At 32.8% G+C, this 20192-nt stretch overlaps 1 protein-coding gene across 12 annotated transcripts in view; it reads right to left on the reverse strand.

Annotated features, from left to right (window-relative positions):
• The window catches only part of LOC105200045 (hemicentin-1), a 163977-nt gene that overhangs the window by 20648 nt on the left and 123137 nt on the right, over nucleotides 1-20192 (reverse strand). For 11 of the 12 annotated variants that reach the window (XR_005574929.1, XR_005574930.1, XM_039449963.1 and 8 more), the window contains exons 6-16: nucleotides 15751-15935; nucleotides 10677-10827; nucleotides 8113-8224; nucleotides 7708-7886; nucleotides 6967-7311; nucleotides 6210-6476; nucleotides 5430-5786; nucleotides 4751-5011; nucleotides 4116-4373; nucleotides 3007-3024; nucleotides 2093-2233 (exon numbers count right to left, since the gene is read on the reverse strand). Coding sequence is in view for 10 of the 12 variants with exons in the window: in XM_039449963.1 (XP_039305897.1) it covers nucleotides 2093-2233; nucleotides 3007-3024; nucleotides 4116-4373; nucleotides 4751-5011; nucleotides 5430-5786; nucleotides 6210-6476; nucleotides 6967-7311; nucleotides 7708-7886; nucleotides 8113-8224; nucleotides 10677-10827; nucleotides 15751-15935 (2274 nt within the window). In the remaining 2 variants the exon portion in view is untranslated. The remainder of the gene's footprint in view (nucleotides 1-2092; nucleotides 2234-3006; nucleotides 3025-4115; nucleotides 4374-4750; nucleotides 5012-5429; nucleotides 5787-6209; nucleotides 6477-6966; nucleotides 7312-7707; nucleotides 7887-8112; nucleotides 8225-10676; nucleotides 10828-15750; nucleotides 15936-20192) is intronic. The other variant, XM_039449955.1, reaches the window with a different exon arrangement.

Below are 20192 nucleotides of genomic sequence, written 5' to 3' on the forward strand. Positions count from 1 at the left end.
AATCTACTAAACAATATTATATTTATGAATAAAAACTTGATATGCTTATCGCCGTCTACCAATTTATTCTTACGCGCACGCGCGGCAATATCAGACAATATCAATAATAAATGACTATAATGTTCTGTAACGAAGAGTAGCTTCATTAAATAAGTATGGCCTATGTTGCTAACTCAAAAGTATCGATTTTATATTATTATAATATTTCATTTATAATATAACACTTTAATTATAATAACGGAAAATTGACTTAATGAAAATCAGTACCCGTTGTTTTTTTATTAAATTAGTGTCACTGCACTTTAAATTTAAATTAATAAAATATTATCGATTTGCAGTGCTATACTTGTGTAACTGTAATCATCAGTGACCATTCACTCATACTTTCAGTGATTCTGAAGAGTGGGGTATTTTCACTGACCGGAATCAGTGTATTACATATCACTGAAAAACAATACAGATCACTAATTGATCAATTATAACATTGAAATTAGACTCCTCACTGTTCACATTCAGTGAATAATACACTGATTCCGATTTAGAGAGTGTTTATTATTAGATCTCATTATTGATATTATTTTTTTTTTTCTAATTAAAATAATATGTAAAATCATGTTCTGTTGAAAATCAGTGTGTATATAATTTTTTAATGAATTCAGAAAAATAATTATATTAATTTAAAATAAATTTAATTTATGAATTGGAAAAGATTTTTAATTTGCAATTAATTTCCCAGATAGATTAAATCCATATTAAAACATTCTCTACTTATTTCCTCCGTAATTATTACAGATTTGGATTTGATATAAAGAATTACATACATGTTATTGCTTAATTTATTCCTATGTTAGGACATTTATTTAATATGCGTAATTTTCTTTAGATTTAAGATATTTTAGAATTATTCTGATAAAAAATAATGTCGTGATACTGCAAGATATTACTGTAATTTATATTTTATAACATTGCATTTTATAACATTGCATTTTATAACAGAGAAACATTATTAAAATTGATTTAATAATTACCAACGTTATAGCAGCGTAATGCATGTGTTTTTTTCTTAATTGTTCATATATATTTCGTTTAGCTACTTTATACAGAAATATCAAATAGTGAGCATGCTTTTATTCTACTTTGCGTAAACTATGTAAGATAATACAGTATTGTATATAATGTGTAATATATCTACATCTGTTGGCGCGAAGTGGATTAACAGAACTTTGTCAAAAAACAAAATGCTTTTTGCAATAATATACTTGCTTTGCAAATATACGAATATTAAATCAGTTTAATAAATGCTTTGCAAATTTATGTGATTGAAATAACTTTGGTATACTTACAATTACACGTGATTCAAGCCATTATTTGTTATCATCACTTAAGAAGCTTTGTCAAATTGAATTAAATTCTCAAACAAATATATATATAAAGTGGGCACAAGTAAGTAGTTAACAACTTTAAAAACTCAGAGATAATTGGCGTGTCAACTACGTGGATAATACTTTGTACATTAATGTGAAATATCGATAAAGAATGTGAACACAGCGATACCACAACATTTTATTGGTGGGAATAAAAAATATATTGTTAGAGTGTACGGAAGAAACATCGTTTGCAACGTTATTTTTCTGTCTTTAATTGTATTAATTATAAATTTAAGGTGACAAATATACTCTAGGTTTAATTATAGATATTGAATACAACGTATGTTTACAGATGTAACATATAACGTATATTGATTATATTGGATCATCAGAATATATATAACTGTGATGACAGTTATAGGTTATTGGATCGGATTTCTTCGAACCCTTGTCAAGAATGTATTTTATATGCAAATATAACGCAAATTCCGATTTAAAATATTCAACTTCTTGAAAGAGAGATGCAATAAAATAAATTATTCTCAGTTGATAACATTTAGAAATTGCATTATATTCTCACGCTGATCGAAATAACTATCAAATAAGTATCGATTCGTTACGAAAAGGGCTGGAAGAAATTCTATTTCATACGACTTACACCATGCAAATCGCTGCGATGAGCGAACGATCGCAGATAACAACATAATATATTAGAGATAACTTACATTTCATTTGGCTGCGTTTCCGTCGGCACACGATGTAAATGGCCACGCAGATTAGTATTAGGACTAGTATCATGACCACCGCCACTACGATAATAATCAGTAGCAGATTACCATCCAATTGATGCCACCAAGGTATATGACCTGCAATGCGATAGGTTGTATAATGTAATCGATAATCACGAGCAAAGGATAGGTATAAGGATAATGATAGATCTCGGTAAAAAGATTTTCATATATAATGATGTTACATCAAATATGTTCATATATAAATATACTATATATTATATAATTCTACATAATTATATATTTATTCATATATTTATGAATGCGTGTTAAATAAATATTTAATTATATATAATTATATATATTTATGTATGAACATATTTGATATATAATTATACAATTTTTTATTGAGATTTGTATTGTATGTTTGGATCTATTAAGATACAAAAAATTTGAAATTAGCAACAAAAAGTATTGCGTTTAATTTATCTATAAGTCGACTTTTGCTGCAAAAACATATGTTAAATATAGTTAATACTATAGAGAAAATGTTTGAAATTGTGTATTGAAATAAAAGAATAGTAACAGAATTTATAATAGTTAAAAAGAACCAGTATGCACCGTTTTTCAAATCAATTAGTTTATAAAAGTATTTGTTGCTCATGTTATGAAACAAAATTTAAATTTGAAGCATTTTTATTTTAATTTTATTTTTTTTGCAGCGCAGATGTGTGTAACGCAATATATTACGTTTAAAATTGAAATAAAATTGTTGCTAAAAATACAAAAACATGTTCATGTATTTTTGTTGTAATATGTTGGATATCTATTAAATAATAATACACATAATACAAATATAGCAAATATGTATAAAATATACGTAAAACTTGAAGTGATAAGGCCCAACTTACTTTTAGTTCCATGGTGGGCTGTAAATCGACAAACTCTGCTAAATATTTGAGGTTAATAGATTAAAAGTTATCATCTTTATTGTTAGTTAAACGATTATATAGGTAATTACGTAAATGCATTGTAAATGTCAAATAGTTATTGAATACGCAAGCGGCGAATAAAGAAATTAATATTACGAAATATTTGTAGTTTCAACGACATTTATGTAAGAATATATTGATTTATTGTAGATTTTATAATTTACGCCCGAAGTTATTATAGCGGTTTGATTTTATTTTATTTAGAATGGAACATTTAAAGCGTTACAAACAATTATCCCTGAAACTACGCTTCAAGCTATACGTTAGACCAAACAACTTTTGTCCAAAACATTTTTTTTACACCAATTGATTTATTTTGTTATTCTGTATATAAAAGTATTAAAGTACATTATATAAAAATTATTAGTTTACAAGATATTTTATATTGGGCTTATGCCAGAATAAGGTATAAAATATCTCGCAAGTTACTGATTTTTCAGTAACTTTACTTTAATACTATTATATGCGAAATAATTAAACAAATAATATTATGAAAGAAAAATATATAATAATTCCATTGAAAAAAAATGACGATTCATGTTATTTAAAAAAAAAAATGCGATTTTTTTCGCGAAAATTTATTTTAATATTATTTGTTTTTTTCTTTAGACCAAACAACTTTTGTCCAAAACATTTTCTGCTATGATACGCAGTTTCAAGCGTAATAGCTTGTAACGCTTTAAATGCCCCACTCTGTATACGGACGTAAAATCCACTTACGATTTACAATGAAAAACTTTGTTTCCGTTTTTAGTTGACAAGTTTTCTTTTTTTTTTTAGTAAAGTTTTCAATCATATAATGCAAACTTACAATATACTGAGCACGCGGTTATTACGAAAAAGTTTTTGTGTTACGCGGATGACATTTTTGCATGTTTTTTCGCATTTCCATTCACAGAAATGAAAATTATTTCAAAACACGACAATATTTTCTAACAATCCAAGCTCAAGTATTTTGAAAAATACTGCTGCTATTTGTGAGTATAAGCGCGATATCAGCGAATGAATAAAAAGTTCATTGTACCAACCTGGTATGTCGCGTTCACACGCTACGGAATGGCCGATTGTGTTGTTCGCCACGCACATGTACGTCCGGAAGTTAGTGACTGAAGTATCGAGGGGCATGTAACTTTTTCCGTTTCGTATTTCCGCGACCTGCTCCAACGTGTCATTTTCGTTCTTCAGTGACCAAGTGAAACCCGTCTCTTTCGGGTTGGCGTCGGCTGAGCAAACGACGTAATCCTGGCCCTCGAATCGTACTTTCTCTATAGTGCATTCCGGTTTAACTGCATGGAAAATATGGCATCGCCATTAGATGTCGGCCGTTCGGAGCAGAAAAATTGAGATTAATTTTTTAACGACGTACGATGAATTGATAATGGCAGTTTGAGAAAAACAAAAGCGTAAATGTCCAAAATGTTGTATGAAAAAAAAATGTTTTGAAGTCTAGACACAGAATTAGAATAAATATTTCTTTCTTTTTTCATAATTGAATTATGCAATTATTTTCAATTAAGAAGCGAATAATTTAAAGATGAGGAATCAGTTTCAAACTCAAGTATATTTTATTTTTATGTTTCTTTTTATAAACTGCACAAGTGCAAAAACTCGAGATTTTTGTTTTATCATTTATTTAAAAGTCTGAAGATGCAGTCAGACTTACATTGAACATTCATGATCATTGAGATATTCAAGGAACCATGACGATTTTTCGCCTCGCAGTAGTAAATGCCACTGCTACGCCGCGGTATTGGTACTTTCAAGTCCAACACGTGGCCTTCCATACTGGTTTCAGCGTATCCTTCACGGAACCATCGGAAATTCGGTTTCGGTCGTGCCTTTGCGTTGCACTCGACTGATTCCGGTATCGTATTCTCTGTCACATTGATTATCTTCTTCGATATTGTAATCTCCTCCGGAGGGACTTGAATAAAAAAATTTTATTTAGTCATCCATTGTCTATATCGTATGTTTATATACGTTTATATACGCAGTATAATTTTAAAGTAAATCATTATAAAGTCTTATTTAATTGTATATATATTTTTCTCTCTGGTAATTGGTAGAAATATCTTTTCATGTTCTTGAAATGACTTTAAAGAAACTTTCGTTCATATTTTATATTTACAATATACACAATAAAGATTAAAGTCTCAGACGTCTTTTATACTTGTATAATATAAAGTCTGGAGATTTCTTTCTTATGATGTGGAGGAGGAAGAAGAAGAAGAAGAGCTTTTTCTTTCCACAATCTTGTTAAATAAATGGAACGTAATAAAATGGAATGTAAGCAAGTAGAGATATCGTCGGGCGCAAAAAGGAAGAATTCGAATGAAACGTACACTCAACATGAAAGTGAGTACTACTCTCCACGCCCGCTCCGATCCCGTTGCTGCTGCTCTTGCAGGTGAATTTGACGTTATCCTCGGCGCGGTCGAGCTGACCGTTCGGCCAGACCGTCAGATTCCATACGAGGGTCGATTGGATGCTCTCGAAGTCGTTGGTCCTTGGGTCAGGCGGATGATAAACGTTCGACACGTAGTATCGATTCGTTTTCGTGAAGTCCATGGGAATGTCATCCCTCAGCCAGGAAATACTGCAGATCGGGGCGCATTCGACCCAGCACATGATGCTCACGTTGGGCGAGTTGTAGACGTAGCCGCGGTACGAGTGCAGCTTCTTAATGAACGTCGGGGCCGCTAATGAGAAGCGATAACTCTCGGTTAAACATAATGGGATTTGTCATTCAATAATTATGAGAAACGTCAGACGATCTATTATGCCGCGTACTGAAATAGAAGAGCGCTCGTTTAATATAAAATATTAATGTTTATATCAGATTTATCGAGAGAATAGACATTGGCTTTATTATGTTGGATACATCAAGAAACATTCGATGGGAAATAAATAGTAAAATAGCACTTAGCTTGCTGACGCATAAAATTACAATCCAAAGCTTCGCTCGAAATTCCGGAATTTAATTTTAATCAAAATATACGCTTCGAACGTACAATAGTAAACAAAATGAACTGAATCCTTAAATATTGTCGAGTCTGAAATGTTGTCATGAAATTCAATAATTGCTGGATACAATTTTAGATGCATTGGCATATGTCACTCACCAGATACGTCGATAAACGTTGTGGCTGGCTCTCCGTCACCGGCCTCGTTGTAAGCCAGACACGTGAAATTTGCCTCGGTTTCCAAATTAACTGACTCGATGTAGAGCGTGGCTTCGTTCTCGTCTGGAAGTCGGTGCCAGCCGCGCAGCCACTTGAAGCCCGACACCCTCGGTCGGCCGGGATCCAAAACGAAGCATGTGATGGATAACGCTTGTTTCTTCACTACTTGCCGAGGTTCGTACGTTATCGATGCCGGGCCGGGCTTATCTACGGAAATATTTCAGGAGGGTTGCAGGATGTGGGGATGAGAGAGAGAGAGAGAGAGAGAGAGAGACTGATATTTATGCTAAATATTATCCGATTAATGTAATAAGATATCGCATGTAAACGATATCGGTCGCGTATATGCGCAAGATAAAGTCCGCAATCGATAATTTATCGTTACGCCGCTACAGCAATTAGTGCCGAGTAATAACCACTCTTACAATGTGTTATTTGATAATACGCTACGCTAGCTCGAGATCATTAATTCTAACATTCTTTATAGTTCAGTCTCTATTGAAAATGTAAAATCAAAAGTTTGAAAATGTACGATTTCTGTTTGTGTATCTTATTGGCGGAAAATACGTATGAAATTCGAAACACGCGTATAATGGATATAATGTGTATTATATGGTTGAAAATGTAATAGATATCGTCAGTTTCTCTTCCATCAGCGCGTAAAACGAATGAATGACACGTGACTGAGAGGACTTACAATAAACTATGACAGGCGTGCTTGGGGAGATCGGCCCCCACCCAGCCTCGTTTTTCCCCTCGCAGGAGTAGTTGCCGTGGAAGGTGCGACCGACAGATTCCAACAGCAGTTTGCTAGGATCGATGTCACAGAATGCCGATGATTCCTCGGAGCTTGCTGTCATGGCAGTGCTGTTTCTCGAGCAGTCCGGAAGTTCTTTTAATAGATCTCCGTCCAAATACCAACGGACGGCTGTCAGTATCGCCGGATTGCCAGCGTCGACCTCGCACGTTAACGAAACATTCTGACGATCCGCTTCGTTCACAGGTGTTTCCGGATCCATTATCACTTCCACCACTGGCTTATCTGTCGTGATAAAACGTGATATATATATATATATATATATATATATATATATATATAATGATATATATATATATATGTATGCCGGTATAAATCTCGCGCGAGTTCGAAAGTACGTCGCGCGCCAAACTCCTTCCCAACTTTATTCCCGATGTAATCGCGTAGCTTTCAATGAAGCTGTCGTTTTCTAATAAAAGGATGAACTGCGCTTCGCTGAAAGTTATCGCCGCGAGAAATAAGAAGATAAGGTTTCGCCGAAAGTACAATAGGATTCTTCCGGATTTAGATTTATTACTACTTCGATGGATTTTATAATCCGCGGGGAATTGTAGGTTTTCATCAACTTGCTCCATGTTAAATTCAGAAATTGGCTGCTGTTATTTGTCTTGTAATACGTACAAAAGACCGAAACCTGCACGGCGTCATCAGACACGGTTGCGCCGGCGTTGTTCTCCAGGATGCATTTGTAAGAACCCATGTCGCTGGGAGTCGCGTTTTTCACCGTGAGTGCTGTTTGTTCCGTGATTCCGCCGTCGTAATGTTCTTCGTTTAACACTAATTCGTCGTCGTCTCGTAACCTGCATCCCCCGATTAAAAGAGAAAGAGATGAAACGAAGAAATAGCCTTTAACTTATTTTTTTAAGATATATTTACAAGCGCGATGTGAATAAAACAAAAATGTGGTTAACTCTGCTAATTTATCTAACAGAACCAGCCCTTAATTCCCACACGAAAACGATGGTTATTCTAATGGATCAATTCATGCTAGTATACATATATCTTTATGTAGTAATGGCCACTTACCACGTCACCTTTATTAGCGTGGCTGGATTTGCCTCGTAGTCGCAGAATATTATAAAGTCGTCTGTCTCGTTAACAGTCATGTTGTTCGGCTTCATTGTAACTATCGGCGGATCTATAATAGAAAGCAATGAATATTATGAATAACGAAAATTCAGTTAAATTTAGCTGCAGAGATGAAACATTTTGCATGGAAAATTCTCTAGAGGAATACGAGATAGCAGCTGTAAATGAACTCGTTTAATTAAAAACAGATAATTCTTATCTTACTACCTAAACTAATAAGTTTAATATAACTCTTTTATATTATCGTATATTATTATTTTTTTTATATTTTTCAAGTTTATCAAAGATTAAATGTTTTACATTTTATTTTACTTTACGTAGAAAGATTAAATTAATATTTCTTGTCATATTATTAAATAGGAAATAGATAATGAAAAGTGACGTATATAAAAATAGACAATTTAATAAAAAGTTGAACGTGTCTCATTTCAAGAATCAAACGCTTTTAATTGAATTTTGTACTTTTTTACGAAATAAAGAATCTTCTCTTTTCCTCGATATCTAAAACCGTAAAGACCCTTTTATCTCCACGACTGCCTTTCCGTCCAAGATGGATAAGGCAAAACTTAAATTGGATGTAAAATTTTTGATGCGCTCTTAGGTCACAATATTATGCACTTAACGCGGATCCTAAAAAATGGAGGGGGATATAAAACAAAATTCTCGTAAATACATAGACGCGAGAGTTGCTGTCACGATACAAGTCGGAGAGCTGGAAACGTGCCAAACTCGATGTCTGGAGTTTCTCGTTTCCAATCTATGGGTAGTCCTCGTTCTGGCTGCAAAATGAAAATTTCTCTACCATTTCGCGCTGTAACTGGAAGCATCAGGGAGATACACAACCGTTCATCTCTTTTTGTACCCGTTTCCGTGCTCGTGTAATCAAGACATCACGTCCTCGATGAAAAAGTCGTAACTACATGTCTGATTTTAGAGTCAAACCAGCCATAAAAATCCATAATGACCAATCGTTAAAAAAGATTATCTATAATATATATATATATATATATATATATATAATGTTATTATGGAATTATAAAAAGAAATAATCTTCTGATCAATTGCTTAATGACAAATAATTATTTTACTTCTTTTAGTAAACTTCTTTTGTAACTTTTCTTTGAATAATCTCCTTTCGATAGTTGTAAATATCAGTCAAGAGATTTCGTATTTTTTTTTAAATGAATAACGAGGAAATAAAATTGCAAAAATTAAGATATTCTATCACAAGAAAATATTGTAAAAACATTTACAGATATATAACAGCAAAAGTTGTCCGTCTGTAGCGTATCATCGATCTATTGAAGCATGCAATTGGAAAATCGTATAAACGTTGCACGACTTGCAGCACGAGCCAATCTCTCAAAAAAGGCAAAATAAATTTTATCAGATGAAAAATATCAAACGAAAAATATTCTTGAATTATGAAACTTTTTAACTTCTGTCATTTCAGAATTTTCAATCTTGCCTTTTGAACATATTTGTTTTAACTTTTGCAACGTAAATTGAAGCTTGAAAGATTTTCAATATGTATTTTTATTTATTTTTCTTTTTTACTGGAATTACGATTTGTTATTTCGGAAAGTTATCGACTTTAAGTATAAAGCTATAGATAGGCGGAAGTTGTTGCAAAGAGATGGTAGAACTGAATCTTCTTCACAATCTCCTTCTACCTCAATTTCCTAACTAAAATTTAAAATGTTGGGTTACGCCTTAAAATTTTTCGATCCCACAGTCAGCTTTTTTACCCACCGTGATTATGTGTAAATTTTTTACGCTTTACATTTTATTATTAAGGAAGGAACAAATTTTTTAATTTGACAGCAGTGTCAAGATTTCCCTGATTACTTGCGCTGCCAAGTTATGTTAATTTGCATAGTATTATGCTGATGAATAGCGAACGGGTATGTGTGGAGTTATTTATTTAAAGGATTTAGTTCATAAGGGCTAAGTGTATGCAAATGTTAATAACCGCTGTTGTAGCTTGCAGTTTCCCGTGGATATAGAATATGCTCGGTGCGGTAGAGAAATGTGTGAATTTTGGGTAACAATGCAATCTTGTTGCAACAGTCGCTGTTTTAACGCTGTTAACTGTAATTGCAGCTATTAAAAATTACGAATTAAAATTTGTGTGCTCTTATCGTTACTTTTGAAATAATATAGATAGAATCAATTATTATGTGATCCAACTTGCTTTTGAGATTATTGGATATTTACTTAGAATTAAATTGGATTTTGCTTTGCCCAAATAAACGGAATCCCATTCGATTTTTTATGACAACTTTCATCTTTCTTATGATTATTCTTTTCAAAAAGTATATAAAATTATAATTATATGTATATTTTTTCTTTAAAAAATAAAAATCTTAAAATAAAGTGAAAGAATATAAAATTAATATTGCAAAAAGACTGTCATACCGATAAAATATTACAAAATACATTATTGCGAAAGGATTTCTGGTGCCAATAGTGATTAATTCATCTCAACTTGTAATACTTACATAATACTTCGATCGTTGTTGCTTCCTTCATTTGCCTTAGGTCTTCAGTATCAGTAACCGAATTCCCGGCGTAGCACTTGAACGTTCTGCTGTTGTCGTATACTGTTGCTGTAAACGCGAGATAACTTATCGTATCGAATGTACCGTCCTCCTATGAACAGAAAAATTGTAAATAATTAATGGAAATAGATATTGAATACTAAAACTTTGATTATTTACGTCATCACATTTAAGTTTGATAAAATGCTTAAATATATTTGTAAAACTGAGCATACATTATATTGCCATGGCTTTATTATTATTTAATTATCTTTCTCAGATGTAATTTAGATTATTATTAATAAATCATCTTAAAAAATGAAATTGAATTAAATATACATATAAAAAATTGAAATGGCATTAAAAAAAAAGCGATGCTATAAGATCAACTTTAAAAGATTGGTTCGAAAATTTATTTTATCATTACTTTCATCTTCCTTTAAATCATAAAACTTTTGTTTAAACCGTAAATTTTATTGCAAATTTGATTAGTGCGTTAAAGCTGGTGCATTAAAGCTGCTGTACAACAAACTAATCTAACTATAAAAATGACATATCACACATCATTTATCTTTACGTTGATTTATTTATGATAGCTTCAATGTGTATTAATGCAATCGAATTTGCTATGAAACGAAGATCAAATAGAAAAAAAGAAAGGTCAATTACTGAATTTCGTTTTCTCTCGGATTCATTTAATTATTTTTTCTTTTTTAAATGTATTAATTGTTTTCTGTCTCTTTCTACTTTAAGTTTCGCGCTATTTTCTATGTATATCTGTGGTCTGAATATATTTTTGATTTGATTAAAAAAGTAATAAATAGAATTATTTTGCTACAATAAAAGAAGTAATAAATAGAACACCTAGTATATAATGCAATTGTGTTAAAGGTTCTTAGAAATTTAAATCTCTATAAATAAGTATAAAAATGGGACGCGAAAAAATAAAAGCAATCCAATTAGTTTTTAACTGTTTTCATGAATTTTAATTAACTCGTACATTGAGAATATTCACGTTATCATATTTCTATATTGTGTTTTGATCGCTATTGAACATCTCTGATTCATCAAAAAAATGCTGCATTTCTATATCAATCTCCAATTTGCAAAAAAAGTAACATAATACTGCAAGCACGAGTACGAACTTCGCGTAACTTTAATAAACTGTAATTGCATAGCGCAATTGAAAATGCATTAACAAATCGATATATGTAACATGTAACAAGAATATATACTTTGTTATTTATTTGTGATAAGATATTCTTTCTTTCGAGTAATTGTGTATCATTAAGTCTTCTTAAATGCTAATTGAAAGCCTCACATAAAAAAGAATTACACCAAAATTAAATTTACATTAGTAAAGCTCAATACTAATAATTATTTTAATAAAAAATATCATTAACGATATCTCTATCTTACGTAAAAAGAAATCAATTAATACTAATAAAGAAAATAATAACTTGCATTATTTTTTATGTACTTATTTCTCGAAATAATTTTCATTTTTTTGATTTTCTATGTTAAAAAAGTTAAAAATTAAAACTACTGTTGTAACCAAATTAAATATTACTTCGTAGATAATTTTTTGATTAAAATTTAATTAAAAATTTTTTCAATTAAGAACAAAAATATAATTTAATCGCGTAGGATAGTGCTGTCCACCTTTTGTAGTATTTGGCTTTAAATTAAAATGTGTCGGTGTTCATGCCTATATATGATTGTTCCTACTCTTCATTTCAAACATAAAACCTGTTTTCTTGTAACGCACTCGTTTCTTGTAACGCACTCGTTTTTAGAAATGAGACTAGTTTGAAATGATAACAACATATACATCAAAAAAGTTTTGTATTGTTTTTAAAAATATTATTACTAATATTTTGATACTTTTATTCTTAATACATATAAAACTTACCTGATTATATGTAATAATAAAAATTATATAAAAGAATAATATTATACATATAATATATTTTATGTAAGCATACATACATAATTAACAGTACTAATCTGCCAATAGCTTCCCGTATTATCCCACACGAGAGGTGTTGAATAACACTCCTAAATAGTTTTAAATGATCTTAGACTAGTCTCATTGCTGAGACTATGCTGAGAGAATGAGCATCACGTGTTACGAAAAGTAATTAATATAAAATGAGAAATATGAATGGCATTAGGCATGACCACCGATACATTTCAACTTTGAACAAATTTTGGACAGTACTGACGTAAGATAAATTTTGGAAAAAATATAATTTAATTTAAATTATTTAGCAATTAATCAGATTATTATGTTATTAAAAAGGTGACATTAAAATTATATGAAACTTGAAGAACAACTAGTTATATTAATTCGAGCTGCTTAATCGAGCAGAAAGCGTTAGCTACGTAATAGAGCAATTTAGGCGTCAGAAGTCTTTAATATTCTTCAGACAAATTTTGAAATAAAATGCAAGTTTCAATATTATAAAACGATAGTAAAACTTGTGCTTGGCAAGGTTCACTGAATCGATCAAGGAACTTAACGCCGCACTTACAAAATATGTGAAAAAAAAGCAAAAGAGATTTAAAAAAAGTTATGCTCTCTGGACCTCTAAGACTTGACCGATTCAATTTCGTAGCTAATGCTTTTTGAGGGTTAATAAGTCATTGAGAAGACAGATATTATTCAAAAGAATATAAAAATGTAGAGCGTGAGTATGTAATATGAAATTTATTTAAAGTGCCAGAGATATATATTGAATTATTAAGTAATCCTAGCCCGATTAAGAGTTAATTAATAATCCAACAAGAAGTTCTTCTCTACATGCGGCGTCAAATCGATTTGTTCGGAGAACCCGCAAAAGTGTACAGAAGAGCACGAGATAATGTTTGTCGAGAAATTGTTGTAAAGCCATCTCCTGCCGAGCTTGTAATATCCTACTTCGCGCAAAAGGGTGTACTCGAGCTTAAAAATGCGATCCTCTTAATCCTGTTGTGACGTGACGCTCGCATCGGCAGGAATTCATGGCATGTAATTGCTTGCCGCTAGATACCGCCTGCTATCGTATGCAATGCCCCGTAACGGATTCAACCGCATCGTCTCGCTCGCTCCATAATAAGGCTCACTTAGTAAACAATGCTAATTATCATATCCAAATCGTATGGAATTGCAAATGTTAGGGATACACGTCGATCACTTGTAATTATGCGAACTGGATTTAATTAACAACGATTCGTTAACTTTGCCAATGCAACGAGACGATGGTTCTTCTTCAAACATCGTTAATTGATACTGCAAAATGAATTAATCTGTCGTTATCTCGCTGTTCCATATTGACGAATGCCTAGTATCGAACGTGTTAGCTTCATATTAATGCGAGTAAATATGTTATTTTATTTGCGAATATATCCTGCAGAATAACAAAAAGTTACCGTTGATATATGTAGATTATTATATATATATTTACATGATGATTTTCAGTGTTGATTTAAATTTTAACAGATTTACTTTTGATATTTTATAATATTGTTAATTCAATTTACGTGTACGTCGACATAAAAGAGAATGAAACAATAGAGATAGTTGATAGACGCGGGCGTTTTTGTTCTGCGTGAGACACTTTTTGTACATAAAAAATCTTTTGTCAGCGAGAAACGCAGCATCGTTTTATCTACCTTACGATTTTCAAGTGTGACGACGTTTGTTTTTTTCTTTTTTTTTACTCTAATTGCATCACGTAGGTGCGGGCAGTCTCGTATGCAGTCATCTTGCGTGCACGCGGCTTTATAGTTTCAGATACTTCCGTAATGGATTTATGATAGCTGCGTGACTTTTGTATGCATATACATATACGCGATAGCGCAGCGACACGATATGTAGAGAGGCCTAATGATTTTTCGATGCCGCCGCTGCCGCGTGCAGCTACTTGCTCGAGCATGAAATTGATTTTTTACATGTAGAGAATAAAACAGTGCCACGTGACTCGGAAGTAAATGACGATTCCTTGACGTTCTCATTTCCAAACCGTTTCAACGATTCCGCAACCAAGAAGTAATTTAAAATGTATTCTATTTACTCGACAGCCATCGGAATTTAATGTTCTACTTAAATCTTTCAGACCTTTCCATTATACTACGAGCGTCAGTAGTTTTTATGAAGTAGAGGTGAAGGTAATTGCGTGTGTCCAATCATTCTCATTTCGGCTAAATAATGGAAGGATAAATCGTAGGAAATCGTGACCTTTTCGCGCGCGAAATTTCTACTTTAAACGAATCTGAATCGTGCCTGATAAAACCTGGATGTACATAATTGGGAAAAAAGCCTCGAGAAGCGCATCGACCGATATACTGTCGAACTTGCCAGATTCTAAATTTGGTTTGACTCTACCGCACTTTTTCCGGGGTGAACACGAGAATTTGTTGCTCCGCAAAAAACGTTAAACGGGAATTAAAATATACGATAGATGCTGTACCAATCGATTTAAAATTTCCCGGTAGTTGGTAGTTACGCGAAGTTTACTATGGCACTTGCGAGTCTGTACGCTCTCGTCGAGTAAGTAACTGAATCAAAACTTTCGCGAAACGCTTCTCTCATTCATTATTGTCGGGCACTGTCAAACATACTTATCCTGTACATTTATTTAGATGCAAATGACAGAGTGAGGTCGGCGCGAAATCCAAGCCTGTTAAGAACTTATTGTATATCAGGAATTCTATGCACGTTACGCGGTAATGAACGCGTTTGGCGAGTACAATAATCTGTTTTATTGAAAATTACACTTTCTTCATTGAATTGAAGAAAATCATTTTGTTAGACTTTGATATTATTAATTAATAATAAAATAAAATTTAATAGTTCCGTTTTAAACTAGAATATCAAAACGGCATTAAATGATAAATGAAGTTTCCTAATTTATCTGTTTTAAATTGCTATTTTAAAAACAACAATAAGAACATGATTCTAAGGTTAATGAAAAAATTTTTTTTTCAATAAAATTACCTGAACGCAAAAAACGCTTGTAAAATTTACAATTGCAGTAGTTTCGTATTTACTCACATTTTCCTGTATTTTCGTCTCAAACATTTCGAATCTTTCATTGTTCTTGTTTAAGAGGTGCGTTCCGTTTTTCCACGTCACATTAGCGGCGGGTCGTGCGGCTTGTACCTTGCACTGCAATAAAATTTTAGTTCCCTGCACGACGTGACCAACCACTCCTTCCAAATCCATTCTTAGAGGGCGTACTGTAAAAAAAAAGTATATTTAAGTATTAGAGAATATAATATTTAAGAAGATAAGAATATTATTCCGTTAAATCGACTGAGTTAACGACACAGTATTAAACGTAATGTCTCTTCATACGAAAGTCCGACATTTTTTCTTATAAAAATCGAAATTGTAGCTTGATTAATTTTCGATGTTTTATCTTGTTCTCTTAGAGTGATATTTCATGAAAGAAAGGAGAATATTTTCATGTCGAGATAATTTTAAACAAATTAACATTTATATTGATGTGTTCTTAATTCTAATTGCATGATATATCGCGATCATAACAGAGAATAAAATGAAAAAATTAATATATTTAATGTTTACAATAAAAATTCTTTTCTGAATATTAACTCAAATATCAAGAAAAGAATTTTTTAAAACCAAAGTCAGCCATCGTCAGCACTGATTTCCTCGCTTTAAACGTAAATGAAATAATCTGCAGATCCTTTACATTTATTGACAAATATTCAATATTTATTGTTTAATATTCATGATAATTCGAGTTATGTAAACCAAGCATACATTTAAATTAATATATATTTTAATATATTATAAACTTTTACGATATACATTATGACTAACAATAAGTCATTTTCATTATAAATTAACCCTATACGGAAGTATTTAGAATATGCTGTAGGTAAAGAAAACCAATACATGACGGACGCGTCCGGTAATATTTCTTTTATGTTCTCACATTTTATGTTGTTTAATATTACAGTTAACGAACCGTATAGGCCCCTTTATAGCTCAAACGCTCGTGATTTTTTAACATTAAGTCGTATCGCGGAACATTTACGGCGATAACCTCTGTGCCGCGGTAAAGCTCACAAGTCGTATTTGGTGATTTCCATAGCTGTCTATCTAATACTAAACGTACCGTCCTTTCTGTGTATCGGCTACATGAAACACATCTGCTGACGGTCAGTTATAGACGCCTTGTAATGACGAACGCGTGGTATCTAGGTTTCGCATGGCACCGAAGCGACAGGGTTGGCATGTGTAATTGAGGGTAGATCGACATGATTGTGAATGTACGTGTGAGACGTGCGAAACATCAATTTCGACAGTTTCGTATCGTCTTTCGACATGCATCGGAACTGTGCATATATATGTATAATCCCTGCAAGCGCACATTATTGACTTACAAATACGAGTAGTAGTTTGATTTACACGTATAATGTTTTTCAGAAATATCACATAGTAAAAGTTTATTATAGTCAATAGATTATAAAAAAAAAAAAAAAAATAATCGTATGTAATCGAGATTTTTAAGAATTTTAGCGAGGGAGTTACTTAATGTAATCGTGGGACAGTGACCCTTAAATCATTATGAAATCTTTATGAAATTCTGTAAAATCATTTGTAAATAAGATGAAAACGTATGTAATAAGATGAAACAATCAAATAAAACCATGTAATCTGCGACAACATTTTGGCTAGCGGTTACCCTCTTGAATTTTAGAGAATTTAGAACTTTCGCAGAATTATGGGTGTATTTTGATATTCTGGTAGTATTAAATTATGTAAATATGTTGCACTCTGACAAAAACAATATGATAATATCTAGAGCGTGTATGAATTGTTTATTTAGTTAATGGCCATCCTATTATTTAGCTAATTTATGGTTTATTTAGCAAGATGCCCAGCTATTATTTAGCTAGTTATTTACTTAGCATACGGCACGGAAACATTTGTTAATCGTCCCAGGAGACAGGAATGTCAACGGACAAGCATGATGGACAACTTTTCAATGCTTGCTCCGGTAGCGCGCTTACTCCGGAAACTCACGGTTAATGGAATATTCGAAAACTGTCATTGCAATATCGTTAAATCGATCCGGAAGCTCCTACAGGGACACACAGTTTACGATAAAAATGGCTTATAGAACCGTGTTAATCGGTGACGATGCATATCCGCCCGCAGTACATGTCGGTATATCCATTAGCGCCGATAGATTTCGCAATGGGTAACGGGCCGTCACGTACATCACGGTGCACCGTGAGACTCACGATCGAGTTTCCCTCGAGCTGTTACGCATACTTGGATTTTTGTGCGCGCATTAAATTTACCTCAACTTTCGCAAGATATCTTACAACAAACTATTTTACATTTAAATAGAATTTATAAGTACTATCGAATTAATGCGCATTATATGCATCAAAAGCTGCTTTCAATGAATGTTTTTGTGAGTATTTCTCTTAAGTATTCTAAGTTTGTAAAATTTTTATCAAAAAAATTGAGTATTCTATTGCGATTTTTGATTGTATATATGATGAAAATAAATTTTAATTGCATTTTTCGAATTTTAACGTGCTGCAATTTTTTCGTGCATTTTTTTCTGGCAGTTATCAAACTGTGCGATTATTATACGTGGTTTGGTATTAGGGGTTGGTCGTTGATGGTTCCTGCAAAGTCACGGAGAAAACATCGACCGATAATTCACCGGCCAAACTCGGTGAACGGTATTCAATACAAGAGGAATACGAGAAGAAAAGGCGCAGGATACGAATAGAGAACGAATGGCGAATCTAATATCGGGAATTGCATTTGCCTTCAATTGCACTCCCCCCTGCCTGACGGGACAACGGGGATGCAGAGAAACGAACGCGAGCGGAGGAATGCGAGAAAGAGAGAAAGAGAGGACGGTGACGGAAGCGACAAAAAGGGGTAAAAAATCACTTTCTTTGCGTAAATACTTTTTTCGTTGGAAAATGTGCTGACGCTTTTGATCCTGGAACAAATCTGTGCGCCGGCATTTACTTTGAATTCATATGAATGGCAGCGGATTGCATTATAGAACGTGTTTTATCGCACCTATGCTTTCAAGAATGTAATGGATACCTTCAGCGTGAAGATATAACGTTTCACCAGAACTTTATAAAGGAATTATGCGCTTACTGAATATAATTTTACCGAAATGAAATCCTTCCGTCTTGTTGAATTATTAGTTAAGAATCAGTCAGTTTAAGTTGCTAAACGTAAATATTGTATATCTACACGGTAAAGGATGGCAAATAAGAAACTAAATTTTAAGGTATACAGGTTTACATGGGTTTTTTGAAAGCTTTAACAATCTTCAATTTTTGTTGAAATAAAAATTACATCCCTCAGAATGCATATATATATAGCACGTTGAAATTGTGCTTAATTTAAATATTGATTTTCTATAGAAGCACAGAAAGCAGTAAGAAAAATGCGCGTTTTCGCAGGAAGTAATTTTATCGGGACTGCAAGTCTCTTTTTATGAGAGCTTCAAATTCTTCAAGAATGTTCTCTAATCGCAGCCATTTTCAAGATACGTCTAACATGACAGGGGATAGGATTCCTCCTTTATTCTCGTGGAAATTCACCGTTCAGCCCATTTCCTCCTCGTCCGAAAATTTCTGAGAGTTCGCAACCCGATAAACCGGCTACGAGACTTTTTAAGTTCTTAGCCAATGGCAACGCGATTTCTTGGTTTTGTTTGCCTATATAAGAAGTGCCTCCGTCTGAAAACTACGTCAGGTGCTTGTTCACGAGTTCTTGTCACTCCCGCAACCTTGCTTCCACGACTTTTCAACGAGCAACTGCGGGGACCGGTGAGATTCTCGTAGATATCCCGTGGGCATTTGCGACATTTCCGCTTTAAATTCACCGCAGATCGTTAGGAACGGTTCCCCGAGAATTTATTTTATTTATATTTACTATATCGAACTGACCGTGTTGAAGAATTTCAAACTGCGCGAGGCGCAGTTCGAAACTCGATGGCTGCTATTTTCTTCTTCCTTCAGAATTTTTCATGTCGCTCGCATATATATTCTTCCTATCTAGTTTTTATCGCATTGAGAGACAATTTTTCACGATGCGAGATCAAAATGAGCGAACGTCGACACGTTAGCGAAAGCGTCGGGCGATATCATCGTTCTATAATCCTACAATCATTCTATAATCATCATTCTATAATCCATACAATGCAAGAGAATCGTTAACGGTAATGAGTTAGAACTCAAAGGAAAAAAATATGTATATATATTTAGAGGTATATTATTCATTTGTATTATTAGTATTATTTATAAATATTTACCTCTCCAAGTTATTTAAGGTTTAATGGACTAGAAAGTTAATAAGATGAAATTAATTCCGAAATTCTGTATTATATTGTACGCAGCGTAATTAATCGATCTATAATTCAGGACTTTATCTCGACAAAACCGAGATCTTTCACGTTAAAACAAATTTTAATATATGCA

The sequence above is a fragment of the Solenopsis invicta genome, chromosome 5 (genome assembly GCF_016802725.1).
Source record: "Solenopsis invicta isolate M01_SB chromosome 5, UNIL_Sinv_3.0, whole genome shotgun sequence".
NCBI lineage: Eukaryota > Metazoa > Arthropoda > Insecta > Hymenoptera > Formicidae > Solenopsis > Solenopsis invicta.